This window comes from Rhinolophus sinicus, linkage group LG13, assembly GCF_036562045.2.
Source record: "Rhinolophus sinicus isolate RSC01 linkage group LG13, ASM3656204v1, whole genome shotgun sequence".
NCBI lineage: Eukaryota > Metazoa > Chordata > Mammalia > Chiroptera > Rhinolophidae > Rhinolophus > Rhinolophus sinicus.
In genome coordinates, this window is record NC_133762.1 from 36341317 (window position 1) to 36359302 (window position 17986).

Genomic DNA, 17986 nt, shown 5'->3' on the forward strand with positions numbered 1-17986 from the left:
CATGCACCAAAATAAACTTTACTGTGTGTACCTAACTGCTCCTGGAATGGATGGAAAAATTAATGGAACAGATTTTGGCTCCCAACTCTGCACATTAATTCATATATAAAAGTTATTTGAGCCTTAACCCATTTGCTGCCCACAGCAGCTCCCCAGCCACAGATCCCAGTTCAGCTACCGGGCTTGCTTTAGAATCATGGGATCTCCGACTTGGAAGGAACTGTAGAGGTCCTTTAGTCCAGCCCTGCTCCAGAACTTGATTCCGCTTCTCAACATCCCAGTTGGCCTTGTTCATACAGACAGGCCCTTATATGAATACTTCCAGCAGCAGATGGGCCTGGCCTGGGAGTCAAGTCCCGTCTTCATAAGATGAGTAATCATCAAACACTGCCTGCAACTCGTATGCGGAGCTGCTTCGAAGAGCCACATTGGACTATCATGTCTGTGGTGTCCCGGAGCCCTCACTTCCGGCTGTTGGCATCTTTCACTGACTAACCCCCTCCCAGTCCCCTTCAAGATAAAATCCAGGCTGCTTGGAGGCTACAAGGCTTTTCTTATTTTGACCCCTGCTTGTTTTTGTGAGTCGCTGACCCATTTCTTCCCTGAGCAAACTGAACCACTAGGGGTTACCTGAAGAGGCTACCCTGTGTGTTCCTTTACCTGGACCCTCTCCCTCCCTTTTCTGACTAAAGAAATGCCACAGGTCCTCAAATACCCTCCCCTCTCCTGTCTGCCCCAGACAGTGTCCCTGGTGCAACTCTTTTACGTCCCCATCCCCCATTCTGCACTGTGAGCTCCTTCAGAGTGGGCACTGGGTTTGGGTTGTCACCTTCGTTTTTCCAGTTCCCAGCAAACTGCCTGGCTCATAGTAGACATCAGTGTAAGCTTTAATAAATGAAAGAAGGAATGAATGACTAACTCATCAGTTATCAGTACAACCCCAACAAAACCCCTTTCTGGACCATTCTCAGTCTAACCTACAATTTAGCTTATTTTAACAATTCAGTATGAAGTACCTCCTTTGGCCTTTATGTAGGAACAAAAACATTCTTTATATAGCTACATGTTTTTCCTATTATAAATTGTTACTCAACAAAATAAGTGAAGGATGTGATTTCTTGCCCTCAGGGAGATTTCTGTCTAGGAATAATTTTGTCATTTATACTCTGTGTACTTCCAGAAAGGATCACAGCAAATTAGAAGACACCGTTGTAATAAAACTACAAAACAAAACAAGGGTTAAAAGATAAGCTGCAAGTACTGGAAGGGGGAAAAGAAGGAAAATAATCATGTTAGAAAATCTAGGCTGCTAATATCCAACTTTCATATGACTTTTTGGGTAATTTGTGAAGTGTTTTTAATGCATTATCTCACAGCAGTCCTATAAATAGGTATTATCCTCATCGTTCTTACCCACTTTACATAAGTGAGGGGACTAAGGCTCCGAGAGGCCTGGCAGGTTATCCAGGGTAGGAAGTGGCCAAGAGTGCCCCAGCCCACACCTTCCAAGCTCAGGGCCCTTGCTCTCTCCTCATGTCACACTGCCTCCCGCAGGTCAGCGAGGAAATCTGCAATCACGTATTAAACCTCGCTCTGAGCTTCCTGGCAGTCAAAGGCAGAAACGGGAAAGCCTTAAGGTTACGTAGTTCCTATTGTGGCATACAAGGAAGTGTACTTATTCATCAGAAGAAACAAATGTTTTCCTTACTCTTCAGAGAAGAATGTACTATAGGGGTTTTAAATGAGAAATGCTGAGCAACATAGTGAATAGTGCCTCTAAAATTTCATTTTGTGTAAAATTTGACAAATCATACATATTTGCTGTTTCTTACATCAAGCTAAGATTGAAGCTCAGGCCACAATTCAGCCGGTATTTTTGGCGTTTCTGTTTTGTAGCAGACACTGGTATTTTCACTTGTTATCTCATTTAATCCTCAGTGACAGTTCTGTGAGGTAAGCGTTATTTATTAAGCTCATGTTACGGCTGAAGGAAACAAGCTCAGGGAGGCCTGAATTTACCCTGCATGCAGACTTAGGTGGTTCTGACACCCACGTCCAATGCTCTTTGTTCTAGAAAAGGAGTTCTAGATGGGGAAAGGGTCAATTGTGCTACAATCATAAAGTAAAAGGAAACCTAAAGCAATGTTCCAGCCACATGGGGTTGTGTGGACACATACACATACTGACAGGAAAAAATGAGAACAAGGGGGTTAGAAATCAGAAAAGCCTTGGGCCGGCCCGGTGGCTCAGGCGATTAGAGCTCCATGCTCCTAACTCCGAAGGCTGCCAGTTCGATTCCCATATGGGCCAGTGGGCTCTCAACCACAAGATTGCCGGTTCAACTCCTCGAGTCCCGCAAGGGATGATGGGTTCCGTCCCCTGCAACTAAGATTGAACACTCACCTTGAGTTGAGCTGCCTCCCGGGCTCAGTTGGTTGGAGTGCGTCCCCTCAACCACAAGGTTGCCGGTTCAACTCCCACAAGGGATGGTGCAAGGTTGCCGGTTCAACTCCCACAAGGGATGGTGGGCTGCACCCACTGCAACTAGCAACGGCAACTGGACCTGGAGCTGAGCTGTGCCCTCCACAACTAAGACTGTGAAAGGACAACAACTTGACTTGGAAAAAAGTCCTGGAAGTCCACACTGTTCCCCAATAAAGCCCTGTTCCCCTTCGCCAATTAAAAAAAAAATCTAAAAAAAAAGGATCAATCCGTTAAAGAAATCAGAAAAGCCTTGAAGGGAGTCGGGACACACAGGATGGGCAAGGTTTAGGGAAGAACAGGAAGCAAGAAGCTGCCCAGGGGAAGGCAGGGAACAGGAAGCTCTTCAAACCCAAGTGGAGCAGACGAGTTGGTTGCTAAGGGAAGAAAAGTTTGCAGAGATCCAGGTGGGACCATGAATGGGGGTAGCCTGGGTAACGCTGCATCTGACAGGAAATGGAGCCACCTGCATCCTTGGAAAGGACTGACTGATGGGAGCGAAGATGCACGGCAGTACAGGGTGGATTGGCTGAGTCAGGAAGGCATTCTAGACATCTAGGCTTGAGGGCCTGGGGGGCGATTGTAGGAATTCAAAGGGAAGTTCAAACACCAGAGACAGTTCAGAGAAAAAAATCTCAGAGCTCTCCTGGGAGCTGGGAGCTGGTGGTGTCTGGCGGAAGACGGGAGCCTGAAAAGAAGGATCTTTGTGTTGTTTTTTTTTAAATGCTAATTACAGTGCCCTATGGGACAGGGCAGGGATTATTGCCCCATCATGCATCAGGGGAACAGATCCACTGAGAAGAAACCACTTAATGGTGAAGGTGACCCCGTAGTAACGCTGAACAGTCTCGTCTCCTGAGCGCGTCCCCATTGCTTTTGGTGCACCGTGGTTGTATCTGCGTGGGAGCCAGTCTGGTGGAAGACTTTAGATGATGGAGATCCGCAGGGAGGGTGGGGGCATAGGGCAGGAGCCAAGGACCGGCCTTGTCTTGGGTATAGAAGGGACACTTGAAATCACGAAACTGGACAAGCTCCCAGAGGTGAAATGCAGAGGGTAGACCAGGGACTGGGGTGGGCGTGAGGGAAAGCATTCACAGGGAAGAGCATTCAGAGGAAGGATTCATAGGAAGAGGAACTGGCATAGAAGGGAAAATAGGGAGTAGAGGCGGGTGGGGGGGGGGAGGGTGACGGCGAGGGGGTTCTGGAAGGAGGAGGCTCTTGATACTATACTGTAGAGAGTAGGGGCCAGGGAGTAAGTGGGCTTTAAACTACTTCAGGAATGAGATTTTTGAGAGACGTTGCGAAGGGTGAAGGCAGGGTGTGGCGTCAGCTGTGGTGTCGGGCAGTGCCTAGCTGAGCAGAAATGAAAAAAAAATCAGAGAGGAGTTAGGAGAGCAGGGTAAAAACGAAGGCCTCGGCACAGGAAAAAGCTGGAGATGTGCATGGGGGTGGGGATGAGTCTGATGAAAGATTTCTTAGTGGGAGGAAATGTCCCATAAAGTTAGGTGGTATTATTATTATTATTATTATTATTATTTCCTTCTGAAAGCGGAAGCCTGGTCTTGAGAACTTGGGCTTTGGAGGTGAGGAGGGAACCATTTCCTGAGAACAGACCAGGGACAAGGTATTTCTGAGGTGAGGGCTGAAAGGGGAGCGCTCGTGCTAGTCTAGCCACTCAGGAACCTAGAGTGTATCAGCCACTGAGGTGAAGTGGGAATGAAGGGAAGCTGGCAGGTTCACGGGCAGAGAACTGGCCAGTCCCGTAGTGTTTCAGCGCTTCCCTCGTCCCTCCTGTACTTGTTGCCCTGGTTCTGCCCATCTCCAGCCTTCTCCCCACTGCATTCCCCCGTGCTGTGCCCACCCCCTCCGCTGGGTGTAGCCTCAGGTGGGGTCAGTCAGACCTCAGGCCCCTGGCTGTGATCCTCTACCCACTTATCCTGCCCCCCCATCACAAGTTTCCTGTGGCTTCCAGGGGACTTCCCTTGAGACATAGTGGTGAGCCTAGGACCCAGACCCTCCTAGGTAAAGGACCCTCTCCCTTCTATTGAGGGGAGAAAAGGTCCTAGAGATCTTGACGGGGAGGTTTCCAGGGAGGGAGTCTTCAAGCGCTGACTTGTGAGGTCAAAAAGGGAAGGAATACAGTGTGAGCACGACCAGGGATTGCAGACCCTTGGCCCAGGGCATTCGCTTTACAGCTGGGAGGCTGAGACCCTGAGAGGCTCACTCAAGGTTTCAGAACCCATAGGCCTGTGCTGGCTTGCTCCTCTCCTCTTCGTCTCTCTTCCTGTGGACAGAGACGGCTCTTTCACCTCCTAGTCACCATCTGGGAAAGAGCCTGCCACAGGGCTGTACCCTAGTTGTGGGAGTGGAGGGAGGGCCACAGTTCCTCTAAATTTCCAGAATGGGTCATGAGCTCTAAATCCCAAGCACTTGGTTTATACCTCAGCTTAACCTCTGGCTTATAATTATTTATGAGTCTGCCTTCCCGCACTAAACTGAGTTCCTCCAGGGCAGAGACTAAGTCTTACTCATCTTTGGAGCCACAGTACTAGCCTAAAGAAGGCATTCAATACGTACAGGGTGGGTTGGATGGACAGAGGGATGGGATGGAATGGGATAGGGAGGGAGAGGTGACTGGATCAATTATGTTGGGGGCTTAAGGGGTCAATAGGTAAGATCTCTCTTCCCCTCCCAAATTCAGAAGGAATTGAGAAATAAGACAAAAGAGAGAAACCCAGAAAGATTTGAGCCCAGCTCCTCCCCTAAGCCACCCATCAGACAAGCCATTGGCCCTCCACTGGGGAGGAAGGAGCAAGTATGGAGGCAGAGAGAAGAGGGAATGGTCATCTTCTACTTCCCCTCCAGGAGAGCGGGGCAGGAATTCCCCCCCTTATGGAAACATGAGGCATGGGGACAAGTCTCCCACCACTGGATGGGATGAAAGGGAAAGGGGTGGAGGGAGGATGTGAGGGAAAGGAGGAGACCCCGTTGTCACCATGTCTGCAGGCTAGTCCCAGACACAACCACCATTCTGAAATGGAATGCCCAAGTTCTCATTCCTTGCGGTCCTGCGTGCTCAGTGCTGGGGACAGGTGTGTCTGCAGAGTGGAGAGAGGGACTCGTCTCCTGTGAGCTGGGATGAGGGTCCAAAGCTCAGGGCCACATTCCCCTGACACGGCCCTGGAGCCACGTTCACCTTCAGGGCCAGCCTTTGGTCCAGAAGGGGCCAGAGACTGACCAGGAGGCATTCCTGCGTCGTTTGTCTTGAGCCCCTGCCCTTTGAGGGCTGGGAAAGCTTCGGAATTCAGCACGTACTGAGCTCCTCCTCCTCTCAATCACTTGACACAGTAGCCCCTGTATTCCTCACAACAACCTGGTAGAGGGGGTGGTGGTGTTGGTCCCATTTTACAGATTCAGCCACTGTGACTCATCCACTACTACCAGAGCCAGTGTGACCTCCTGATGGCCTCTGTGATGCTTGAGGACACTGAGCCACACCCATCTGGATTGTTTCTGAGAGTCTGGTGCTTTGGGTCACTCTCCCCCTCAGGGGGTTGCTTCCTAAGTTATCCTAAAATATGGCTGTAGGAATCTTGCCAACCTCTGCACCATCTTTACTATGAGAGCCAGCACCTTATCAAGGCCCTCTTCAGAGTGTGGCTCCCGATGGCCTTCTGACAGCCCTTTCCAGGCATCATCGTGCCCCCGCTTCCCTCACTAGGCCTGCCCTTGCCCCTCTCGTCCTCTAGCCTGGAACGCCTGCTTGCCCTTCTGCACAGCTGGAAATGGTTCTCATCTTTTAACACCCAGCTTGAGCCAACCTCTTGGAATCCTTACCACTTGTCCCTGCATCTCTACATCTTAGACACTCTGGCTCCCCTACTCACCTTGGTTGCTTCTCCCCTGATCCAGAGGTGCCACATTAAAGGTATGTGGCAGTGTTGGCAGCAAGGCCTCCTGCACCTGGAGGGCTGCAGCCCAGCCTCTGCTCCTGCCACCCCCACAGGACAGTCACCTGCACAGGCGCCACTCGGCTTGTTAGAGACGAGGCTAAATGGCCCCCAGGATGGCAGAATGATGCCAACAGGCGCCTGACACACCTCCTGGACAGGAAAATAGTTTTCTTCTTCTTAATAACAGTTATTAAGGTGCCTAACACACAGCAGCCAGGGTCTGGGCTTAGCTATTTGTATGGCTCCCATCACTCTGGGTCCCTAGCCTTAAGCCCAGCCCCATGGCCAGGATCTATCTATCTACCCTCATGTTGCCCTTTACCCACTCAGCCCATGGTGGGGGGCTGCATCCTTGGGGGATTCTATTTGATTTACATGCTTTCATTATTAGAATGTCGGGGGTCCCTTCAACTCAGTCTTCCCATCCCTGCCCTTCTCAGTTGTGCTCCCTGTACCACAGTCCAGAGTTAGGGTTAAAGACCGCTGCCGCCCAAGCACTCATGCACCCAAACAGATCTGCACCCAGTTAGGCACACAGGAGTACGTACGAGGTTGGACAATTAAGTTTGCGAACTCAGCCTAGAAAAAGTGCTACATACCTCATTGCTGAATATCACTACGGTCACCTTCGAAGTTCTCCCCTTGGGAAGCTATGCACCGATGCCAGCTCCTAGTCCACCCTTCAAAGCAATGTTGGAACTCTTTTTCTGGAATGGCTGAGAGCTGTCATCGTATTACCCTTGATGTCCTGAATGTCATCAAAATGTCTTCCTTTCAATATTTCCTTTATGTTTGGGTAAAGAAAGAAGTCATTGGGGGCCAGATCAGATGAGAAGGGAGGGTGTTCCAATACAGTTATTTGTTTACTGGCTAAAAACTCCCTCACAGACAGTGCCGTGTGAGCTGATGCGTTGCTGTCATGCAACAGCCATGAATGTTGGTGAAAAGTTCAGGTCGTCTAACTTTTTCATGCGGCCTTTTCAGCACTTCCAAATAGTAAACTCAGTTAACTGTTTGTCCAGTTGGTACAAATTCATAATGAATAATCCCTCTGATATCAAAAAAAGGTTAGCAATATCATTGCAACAAGTTCGCGCACTTACTTGTCAGACCTCATACACACAGATGCACACATGGGTAACTATATGGTGACGTGCAGCTAGATACTTAGACAGCCAAGCAGGTGCACAGACGTCACAGTATGTCCATGTCCATAACATGCACAGGGACAGTTCTGCCTAGGTATGGGTATATATGTTGAGTTGAGCCATAAAAATTTGCCAGTATTCAGTGTTTCTTTTTACCTACAAAAATGGAATCTAATACAAATGTGGGTGTGGAGGGAAATATACAAAAATCCAGAGCCCAATTTGTACACCCATGTTCAAGCAGCATTATTGACAGTAATCCAAGGGTGGAAGCAACTCAGTGTCCATCAGTGGGTGACTGGATACACAATGTGGTAAATACACACATTGGAATATTATTCAGCCTTAATAAGGAAGGACATGCTGGCAGAGGCTACAACATGGATGAACCTTGAGGACATTACGCTCAATGAACTATGCCAGTCACAAAAGGACACCTACTGTACGATTCCAATTTATGAGCTACCTGAAGCAGTCAAATTCATAGGAAGTAGAGTGGTGGTGACCAGGATCTGGGTGGAGGGGGAGTGGGGAGCTGGTGTTTCATGGGTACAAAGTTTCAGTTTTGCAAGATGAAAATTGTTAAAAAGACAGAGCCAAAAATGTATACCATCAGGTAGACAAACACACACTGACAGATGAACAGGAACTCAGCAACACAGAAACAGGGCTGCCTCCTCTCCCAGAAGCACTTTTTCGACCTAGGTTAAGGCCCTGGTTTTCCCCTTAAACAAATCTGGAGATAAGGCCTAATGAAGGCGCCACCTCGGCTACCCCCACAGCTCATTACCCTCCCACAGTCTGGCTCTGCTTACTCAACCCCGTGCCCCTCACAGAGCCTCCCCACCCCCAGGAAAGGGCCGCCTCTGAGTGCCAGGTGCTCCAATTTCTACCCCTACCCCTGAGATGGGATGGAATGTTCCAGCATTTCAGCTCCTGGCCTATGGTTCTCTCTTGCTCCACCTCGTCCCCTCACTTGTAGATTCCTTAAAGATAAAGCCCAGCCCCATTCATCTTTGGCCCCAGGGCCCAGCTTGACACAGAGGGCCCTAACCATCCCCCCACTCCCATAATGTGTTGAGCCCAGTGTGAAGCTCTGTGGACACAGAAGAACATGATCACAGACCAGATAAACCAATTTACAGTCAGTACTAAACAAGGCCTTGAGACAGGGCGTTAGGTCTCCTGCCCTCCTGGCCATCCTCATTGGACCTCGTCCCTCCATAGAAAGATAGTCCCTTAAGCTGACACTGGGCACCGTTGCGACCACCGTCAGCCTGGCCTGCCTTCCCAGCTAACTGTGATCGGCTGACTCCCCTTCTCCAGAGCAAAGCTTCCCACACTCCTGAAGACTCTGGGACTTTGACCCGCATTAGGAGCAGAGATAAGAAACCTGCCGGCCCTGTTTATCTCCTGACTTTGCAGTGTGTCCCCCATCCTCTGAAACAAGCTTTCTCACCAACCATTTACTACTCAGTACCTGAGGAGGGGAAGAAGGCTGCAGTCTGACTCCCACCAGGCCAAAAGCTTCCCTGGAGGTGAAGGTGTGGAAACGCAGCCATCTGGAGCAGCATTTCTCAGGGGTGGGCCTTGGCTCAACGCAGATGCACCAGGGCACTTGTTAGAAAGGCAGGTTCCAGAAGCCTGATCAGGTGGGTGGAGCCTAGGGATCTGCATTTTAAGACATCCTGGCTATTCTTGGGGACTGTAGGGTGAGAACCACTGCTCTAGACCCTTGGAGGATGGGCTCAGAGCTGTAGGAGACTGTGAGTGCCACAGCTATGGAGGTGGAAAGTGACAGGGCCATTATGGGAGCAAAGAGGCCCAGATAGGGGACAGATAGGTGATGTCTTGGCAGGTCTATGTGACACTCCCTTCAGCTCTTTAGAGCCTGTGTGCAGGTATGCTGAGGCTTGCAGTATCGATCATGCTATGTTTGGGGTTATGGCCGTTCTCTGAATTAGTGTTTGGGTCAGTGTACGTGTGATCAAAATGTGTGGTCTGCGCATGTCAGCCTGTAGCCTGTCTTTGTGGCTGTCAACTCACAGTATATCAGTCAGCCTGTCTGCTTGTGTGTTCACGTCTTTACCTCAGTGTCTTGAGTCATTTCCCCACCCTGGTGTATGCATGTGTGTGTGTGTGTGTCCCTGAGCAGGTTTGGACCCCTCTGGACCATCATACAACCCCCACGAGGGCTCCGGAAGGTCAGGGTTTGGAGGACACCTGCTAGGAACCTGGTGGGGATTGGGCAGGCAATGCTGGGGTGGGGTGGGGGCAGGACAGTGCTAAGAGCCTACCCCTGATGTTTTCCTAGGAGGGCAAGTCCCAACAGCAGGCAGACAGGTGAGGCTGACCTGACAGGTTTCAGAAGCCAGGGGCAATGGGGCGGAGCGTAGCTCTGACTTAGGGTGGCAACGGGTTGGGGGCCTTGCCACACACAGAGCGAACAGGCAGAAGACAGGTTTGCTGGTATTTTCTTCCTGCTGCAGCCAGCCCGGGGTACAGGCATGGAGACTGCTGGGGGGTGACGGCAGCCAGTTAGGCGGGCATGTTTGGAGGCCTAGGGCCTGGAGGCCTGGGAGCCCAGGGCATGGCAGGAGCCCAGGGCATGGCGGGACCCCTGCGGGGCAGGGTGGAGGAGCTGAAGCGGCCGTGGTGGCGGGAGAGCACCCCACTGGTGCTACAGCACAGCGAGGCCGCCCGGCTGGCGACCGACGCCCTCCTTGAGCGGGGTGAGGCTGCTTACCTGCAGGTCATTTCTGAGGAGCGGGAACTGCCCTTCTTGAGCAGCCTGGATGTGGACTACATGACCAGCCATGTGCATGGGACTCCTGAGCTCGGAGAAGCCCAGGGACTGGAGGCCTCAGGGCCAGACCGCCTCAGCCTACTCTCCGAAGTCACCTCAGGGACCTACTTTCCCATGGCCTCCGACGTAGACCCCCCAGACCTGGACTTGGGCTGGCCTGAGGTCCCACAGGCCACAGGCTTCAGCCCTACCCAAGCTGTGGTCCACTTCCAGCGGGACAAGAGCAAGAACATCAAAGACCTTCTGCGTTTCCTCTTTAGCCAGGCACGCATGGTAAGGACTTCATTTCTTCTGACATTGATGTCACAGATATGGAGACAGCCCCAGGGAGGGAAAGGGACAAGCCCGAGGACACACAGTGGCATAGGGGCTGCACTGGGACTAGAACCTCTCCCCTCAGATCACAAGCTCCTCAAGGGTGGGAGGGTGTCTCCTGTACCTTGGTAACCCCTTGGCACTCAAGAACATGATGGGTAAGCACAGAACAGGGGATGGCCCTCAGGGACTCCACAAGCACCCTAAAAATGCATGCCAAGTTGTAGATATTGCAGGGAGGGAGTCTCCCTGCATCTTTCTTGAGAGAGGGTCTACGGTGTTCATCAGATTCTCAAAAAAGATGTATGATCCCTAAACTAAGAACCCCAACCTTGGTGAACATCTGAGCCACCCCTTTGACTTACAGAGAAGGAAACTGAAGCCAGAGAGGGGCTGGGCCTTGCTCAGGAAGGTCCAGTCAGCTGGTGAAGAGCTCAGGGAGAAAGGAAAGGGTCCTGACTCAGGCCCTCGGCCCCAGGCACAGCCCTCCTTCCGGTGCAAGTCCCCATCTGCCCCTCGCCCCTACTGCACTGTATCTCCAGCTGGGCCAGAAGCAGGGGACCTCTCACTCAAGAGGCAGGGGAATGCATCAGATGACCCCAGGCAGGATTCGAGGTAGGTTGGCCTCAGTGCCCTTGTCTAAGGGAGCCTGGTGGGTACCTGCTACCCAGATCAGGAGCCAGGATGCTGGCACCCACCGGTCCCTCCAGAGCCTTCCTGGAAGATCCACTTGCACCCCAGGCAGGAGTGGGCCAGGCCTAATTGGCACTGGGAATGAAATTGTTAGTGAGGTGGCTGCTGTCATCACCCCTGCCCCTTTGATCTTCTGTGCCTGTCTTTGTTCTACCCACTCCTGGCCAGGACAGTGCATGGACCAGGGCATCCCCCAGAGCCTTGCCTCCTCACCCCACATCTAGATCCTCCACCTCTGGGCCAGAAGTCAGGCTTCCACACTGGGTTGTCACTGAGTGACTTTGAGAAGAGCTTCCTTTCCCTGCCAGCCAATGTCCTCCTTTTTTTTTGTTTTTTTAAAGATTTTATTGGGGACGGGGAATAGGACTTTATTGGGGAACAGTGTGCACTTTCAGGACTTTTCTCCAAGTCAAGTTGTTGTCCTTTCAATCTTAGTTGTGGAAGGTTCTGTTCAGCTTCAAGTTGTCCTTTCAGTCTTAGTTGTGGAGGGCGCAGCTCAGCTCCAGGTCCAGTTGCCGTTGCTAGTTGCAGGGGGCGCAGGCCACCATTCCTTGCGGGAGTCGAACCGGCAACCTTGTGGTTGAGAGGACATGCTCCAACCAACTGAGCCATCCGGAAGCTCAGTGGCAGCTCAGCTCAAGGTGCCGTGTTCAATTTTAGTTGCAGGGGGCACTGCCCACCATCCCTTGCGGGAGTCGAGGAATTGAACTGGCAACCTTGTGGTTGAGAGCCCACGCTCCAACCAACAACTGAGCCATCCGGGAGGCAGCTCAGCTCAAGGTGCCGTGTTCAATTTTAGTTGCAGGGGGCACTGCCCACCATCCCTTGCGGGACTCGAGGAATTGAACTGGCAACCTTGTGGTTGAGAGCCCACTGGCCCATGTGGGAATTGAACCGGCAGCCTTCAGAGTTAGGAGCACGGAGCTCTAACCGCCTGAGCCACTGGGCCGGCCCCCTGTCCTCCTTTTTAAGGAGGCAGCAGGAAAGGAACATTTATTGAGCCTCTGTTGTGTGTTGAGTATTTTCACATTTAGTTCCCCATAATTCTGAGATGTAGCTATCATTATCTCCATTTAGCAGATGAGGAGGTTGAGGCTCCCAGAGGTGCAATAACTTGCCCAGGGCTCTATCACTAGGAAGTAGCAGAGTGAGGTTTGAACCCAGTTCTGTGTGGCTCGAGCTGGAGTGCTTTGCTCTGTACCTCCTCCTGCCTCTAAGCCTAGACTGGGACAGGAGGTTCTCATAGCAGATCTACGCAATGGGAAAGGACAGTTGGGGGTTTTCAGGGCTTCTCTGAGGCAGGCCATTATGAGAGAGGCCACAAGCTCCAGCCCCTCAACTGAGCAGAAAACCTGGTCCCACTTGGCGTGGGTGGAAGTGAGGGAGTCCTTGGGTGTAAGATGTCACACAGATCTCTGTAGCTTCACAGAGAAACTGAGGCATGCCTGGCAATATGCAATCAAGATTCCAGTAACTGGCTTGCAGCTCTGATTCTTGTGAAGAGAGCCTCAGACAGACAGTCCCTGAGCTAGTACTAGGGGGAGAGTGTAAAGATCTAGACTGGGAATGGGGGTCTGGGTTCTGCTTCTGACTCTTCCCCCCTCTGGGCCTCAGTTTTCCCGTACGTAGAGTGGAGCATTAAACTGGTGCAGTTAATCCACAGACAGCTTTGAGAATCTTATGACACATACACACTCTGTCCTCAGAAAAAATGCACACAAAAACTTGCAAACAACTTCTCGGGGTTTCAGTGAAACCTCCCTGTGTCTAAATGAAGAACCCCTTGGCTAGGCCATTGCTAAAAGCCCTTCCCATGCAGGTTTTCTCGCAGGCTCTGGCCTGATTTTCAGTCCGGTGCTCTTTTCCTGGGATCCAGCCCCTGCCCCGGACTGGGCAGTGTCCTTGGCAGGGCTGAGCTCTCTCCCTCCCCCAGGTGGTGGCTGTGGTGATGGACGTATTCACCGACATGGAGCTTCTCTGTGACCTCATAGAGGCCTCCAGCCGGCGTGGTGTCCCTGTCTACCTGCTTCTGGCTCAGGAGCACCTGCGGCACTTCCTGGAAATGTGCTACAAGATGGACCTCAATGCGGGGCACCTGCCGGTCAGTGAGGGACGGGGGCAGTAACCGGGGAGTGGGGTGGGGGGTCAGGGAGGGTGGAGGAGTCGGTCAGGGGGGCCAGGGAGCATTGGTCAATGGGAGTGGGAACCGGGTTCCCTCGGCTGTTGAAATCCCCGTGGGATTTAGACATGGCTTGAGCCCCATTTTCCCAAGGTTGGCCCCCAACCTTTGTCTCTCCTTGGTGCAGAACGTGCGTGTGCGGAGCACGTGTGGGGACACATACTGCAGCAAGGCAGGGCGCCGCTTCACCGGGCAGGCTCTGGAGAAGTTCGTCATCATCGACTGTGAGCAGGTGGTGGCCGGCAGCTACAGGTGCGCAAGTGGGATGGAGGGGAGAGGGTGCTGGGGCTGGGCCACTGGCTGGCCAGGACGCCTGGGATCTGGCAGCTTTGAACTTTCCTTCGTTTATCCATTTCTTCCAACATGGACTGAGCAGCTGCCCCATGTCAGGCATTGTGCAGGGCTCAGGGGACAGTGTGGGAAGCAAGACAGCCCCAGGCTGGGCCCTTGGAGGCACTCGACTTGACCTATGGAAGGACTTTAATGCCGTTGGCATGGAAAATAACTATTGCACCTCAGAACTGGAAGGGCTTCAGGAAACCTTGCCCCTGGTCCATTTTACAGATGGGGAAGTTGAGGCCCTGAGATGGGAAACCACGTGCCCAAGTCCACTAAGCTGGTTATGACTCTCACAGACTCTGGAGTCAGAGCTCTGTCCCCTCTCGTGGGCCCTCGTAGTGCAGTTGTATTGGTATGCTTTTCTGGTTATGATCGCTATGTAGCCCCAGAGTCCTGACCTTTGCCTCCTGACTCTGACCCTCTGCCCCCAGCTTCACCTGGCTTTGCAGCCAGGCCCATACTAGCATGGTCCTGCAGCTGAGGGGCCGCATCGTGGAAGACTTCGACCGGGAGTTCCGCTGTCTGTATGCCGAATCACGGCCTGTGGAGGGCTTCTGTGTTGGTGAGGATGCCAGGGCACAGTGCCCTCCCCCTGTGGCCCTGGCATTCAGGCACGGCATCCCGAGCCCCATATCCTCATCACCCTCCAGCACCAGCCTCAACAGCATCAAGTGCTCCCCTCTCATGGGCCGCTCCTCCTACCTCGCTCTACCAGGGGGTGGTGGCTGCAGTGACACGGGTATGGGGTCCTCTTCCCCAGGACCTGCCCGTTGTGAGGCCAGTGGCCAGTCCTCCCTGCAACGCCAGCTGTCAGATCTTAACCATGGCTCCCTACCAGGGCCCTACAGGGCCAACCTGGGCAAGCTGGGGGCATCTCCGTGGTCCCAGTCTTCCCCTGCCCTCAACCACAATGGCACCAGTCTCTTGACCCGGGCAGTGGGGTCACCTCTGCTTGCTCGCCCACGCCCCCTCCTCCCCTTCCCCCGGGGTGTCCCAGCCCTGTCCCGGCTCCCAGAGAATGGGCTCCTGGGAAGCCAGGAGCCTAGCCCCCCACGAGGTCGCTGGGTACCTGGCAACCTGGAGGAGAAGAAGGTGTCTCTGAGTCAAAGCCATGGCCAGCTGGATCTCCTCATCCCCTTCTCCAAAGCCCAAGAAGCAGGAGGCCCTGATGCTGGGGTTACTCCCAACTCAGACTCCCTTTGGCCTGGCGAGCAGGCCTCAGAGGACAGGAGGTTGTCCCCAAAACAGAGATACAACCAGCGGGATCTCCTGCCTCGGGCCCAGGGTGCTGGGGGTGCCCCTGAGTCAGGTTCCCCCCGACCTGGCAATCGGACACCAGAGGAGAAGAGGCTGTCTCCAAACCACAACTATGGCCAATTGGACCTCCTGGTACAGTACCCCAAGGCCAGGGGCTCCAGAGTGCCCCCTGAACCCAACTCCTCAGCCAGGCCTGGCAAGCAGGGTCCAGAGGAGCGACGGCAGACCTTAGGCCACAGCCAGCTGGATCTCATCACCAAGTTTGGCCCATTCCGGGCTGAGGGTCCTGGGCCCAAAGGTCTCCCTGGACCGAACCCGGCTCGCAAACCTGGAGTAGGCTCTGGAGATGAGAAGCGGATGACTTTGGGCCATAGCAAGCTGGACCTCATCACCAAGTATCATCAGTTACAGGGTGCCAGGCAGGGACCTGAACCTGGCCTCCCCGGCGGCCCTACAGGTGGTCATTGCAATGGTAGTAGCAGTGGCCCATTTGGGGATGAGAAACGGCTGACCCTGGGCCACAGCAAACTGGACCTCATCACTAAGTACAACAAGTCCAAGTTCAAGCTGCTCAGAAGCCGCTTTGAGTCCTAGTCTTGCTACCAGCAGGGACACGTCCCTCCCCCATCCACTGAGACTCTAGATTTGCTCTGGGTGGGAGCTCAGGCAGGGGCTGCATGAGGAGGAGAGGGTGTCTAGAAGCCCAGGTTAGACACTCCCTGGGCTCAAGATTCTAGCTTACACACACACACACACACACACACACACGGAACCCACTGTGCCGGGCACTTCACACCAGTTACTTCGCATCCTTCATCTCCACAGCATCCTATAAGATAGACCTCTAGTAGGTATATATTTCTAGGATCATAGAAATGTAGGATTATCCTCCCTATTTTATAAATGTGGAAGCTGAGGCCCAGAGAGTTTGATAACTTGCTTGGAATCAGGTCTAAGTAAGTGGCAGAGTAGGAGCCCAAACCTGTGTCTCTGACTCTTAAGATTGTGCTTTTTTGCACAGACATAACATACAATATCCACAGTTCATGTGTTCCCATGCACACAAAATAGATACATCACAGAGATGCCCCAAATGCCTGCACAATATTCATACCACACCGACAGGGTTCACAGCCACAAGCTGCACACACACAGACTCAATAAATAGCATTTGGCTAAATGAAGGGCTACACAAGATACATGTATTCAGTCACATTGTAGACCCCTTAGGATCCAGAGACCATAAACACACACACACACACACACACACACACACACACACACACACACACACAATGTACCAACCAGTATTGTTCCTAAGCTGTGCACCCAGCCCTGCTGGGCAAGCCATAGAGTTGACAAATGGATCAGACACAGTCCCTGGATTAAATGCATAAACCACTGGCCAGCAAGACAAGGCTATGTCTAATTAAAGGCTAACCAGTGACTGAGGGTGGTAAAGAATGAAGGGTAGAGAGCTGCGGTGACGGTGGAGTGGTGAGGAAAGTTTCTTAGAGGACGCAGCCTTTGAGCCAGGCCTTCAAGGGTGGGGAGGATTTAGACAGGTGGAGGAGAGGGTTAGAGGAATTCCTGGTGGAGGGAATCAGGTGAAGAGCGACAGGGAAGAGGACTGAGGGAGTGGGTCTGAGATGAACTGGGGAGAATGTAGAGGATGTGCATACCTAGACTCTAACACACACACACACACACACACACACACACACACACACACTCATTTTGCTGAGTGTTCTTTGAAGCACAGGCTCTGACACGTGGTGGGTCCTTTTCCTGAGCTTACCACCTGCCTGGGACAGTATTGTACATGATACAAATCAATAAAGGCAGATATGTTATGACCCGGCAGCAGCTTGGTAGATCTCCAAGAAGGTGAAGTTATGGAACTATGCACTGGGGGCACGGGCAGGGGCAGGGCACCATCCAGGCCAATTATGGAGGGCTGCCTGGAGGAGTGCGGCCACAGGAGGGCTGAGGGGAGGAAAGGGCTCCAAGCACCCTCTGCCCTTACTGTGACATTCTGAGAGCCCCCGGGGATTTTTCAGATCCTATAAAATGTGGGTCAAGTACATCCCATATGCGAACGCATATCCCTTAACCGCCACCATCTGTCCTGGGACAGAAAGTGGTTGCTGAGTGAGTGATCAAGCACATACAAGGGGCATATAGTGGAAAGCCGTCAGCACCCCTACCCTTGTTCACTCAGGACTCTTCCTGATACCCTGCTTCATCCATCCTCCCTCTCTCTAGTACCCTTTTCAGTCTGGTTTCCTCTCTTTCTCTGGCCGTGCCGCCTCCTGCCTCTGTCGTGGTCTCACTTCTCACCTGGTCTCACCTTCTCCATGGGTGACCTTATCCACTCCAGGCTTCAGCCCCAAATCTCGGCGCTTCATTCTCCCCTGGGATCCAGATCCGGCCTGGACGTCTGTCCCACACCTCACACTCAGCAGATGTCCTTCCCTACACCTGCTCTCCCTCCTCAGGCTTTACTTCAGTAAATACCTCCATCAATTCACCAGGGAGACATCCCCAGTCCCACCTCTCTGCCTCACATTCAATCAGCCACAGGTCGCGGTCGATTGTACCTCCCTCTAAAAAGCTCCTGAATGAGTGAAGAATGAATGAATGAATGAATAAATGAATGAATGAATGAATGAATGAATGAATGTGAGCAAGTTGGGCGGCGGGGCCAGGCGGCGTCATGACCGAGCCACTTGCAACCATAGAGTTCCCCGAGAGGTTTGGAGCTAGAGTGGCCGCACACGTGGCCGGGTGCCTTGCGCTCTCCCGGAAGTTTCCC

The 17986-nt window shown here is 52.6% G+C and overlaps 1 protein-coding gene across 1 annotated transcript; it reads left to right on the top strand.

Moving 5' to 3' along the window:
* The first annotated feature begins 9885 nt into the window (after positions 1 to 9885).
* FAM83C (family with sequence similarity 83 member C) lies at positions 9886 to 17973 on the top strand. The gene is made up of 4 exons (XM_019732498.2): positions 9886 to 10661; positions 13330 to 13497; positions 13703 to 13827; positions 14346 to 17973. The coding sequence occupies exons 1-4, from the start codon at positions 10131 to 10133 to the stop codon at positions 15763 to 15765; spliced, it is 2244 nt and encodes a 747-aa protein (XP_019588057.2). The 5' UTR covers positions 9886 to 10130; the 3' UTR covers positions 15766 to 17973.
* Positions 17974 to 17986: the final 13 nt, after the last annotated feature.

What these genes read in the sequence shown, in the direction of transcription:
- FAM83C (XM_019732498.2), top strand. Translation starts at nt 10,131, where the DNA reads ATGTTTGGAGGCCTAGGGCCTGGAGGCCTGGGAGCCCAGGGCATGGCA. An exon ending in TCTTTAGCCAGGCACGCATG is followed by an intron (nt 10,662 to 13,329) that starts GTAAGGACTTCA and finishes TCCCTCCCCCAG; the next exon opens with GTGGTGGCTGTGGTGATGGA. An exon ending in GTGGTGGCCGGCAGCTACAG is followed by an intron (nt 13,828 to 14,345) that starts GTGCGCAAGTGG and finishes CTCTGCCCCCAG; the next exon opens with CTTCACCTGGCTTTGCAGCC.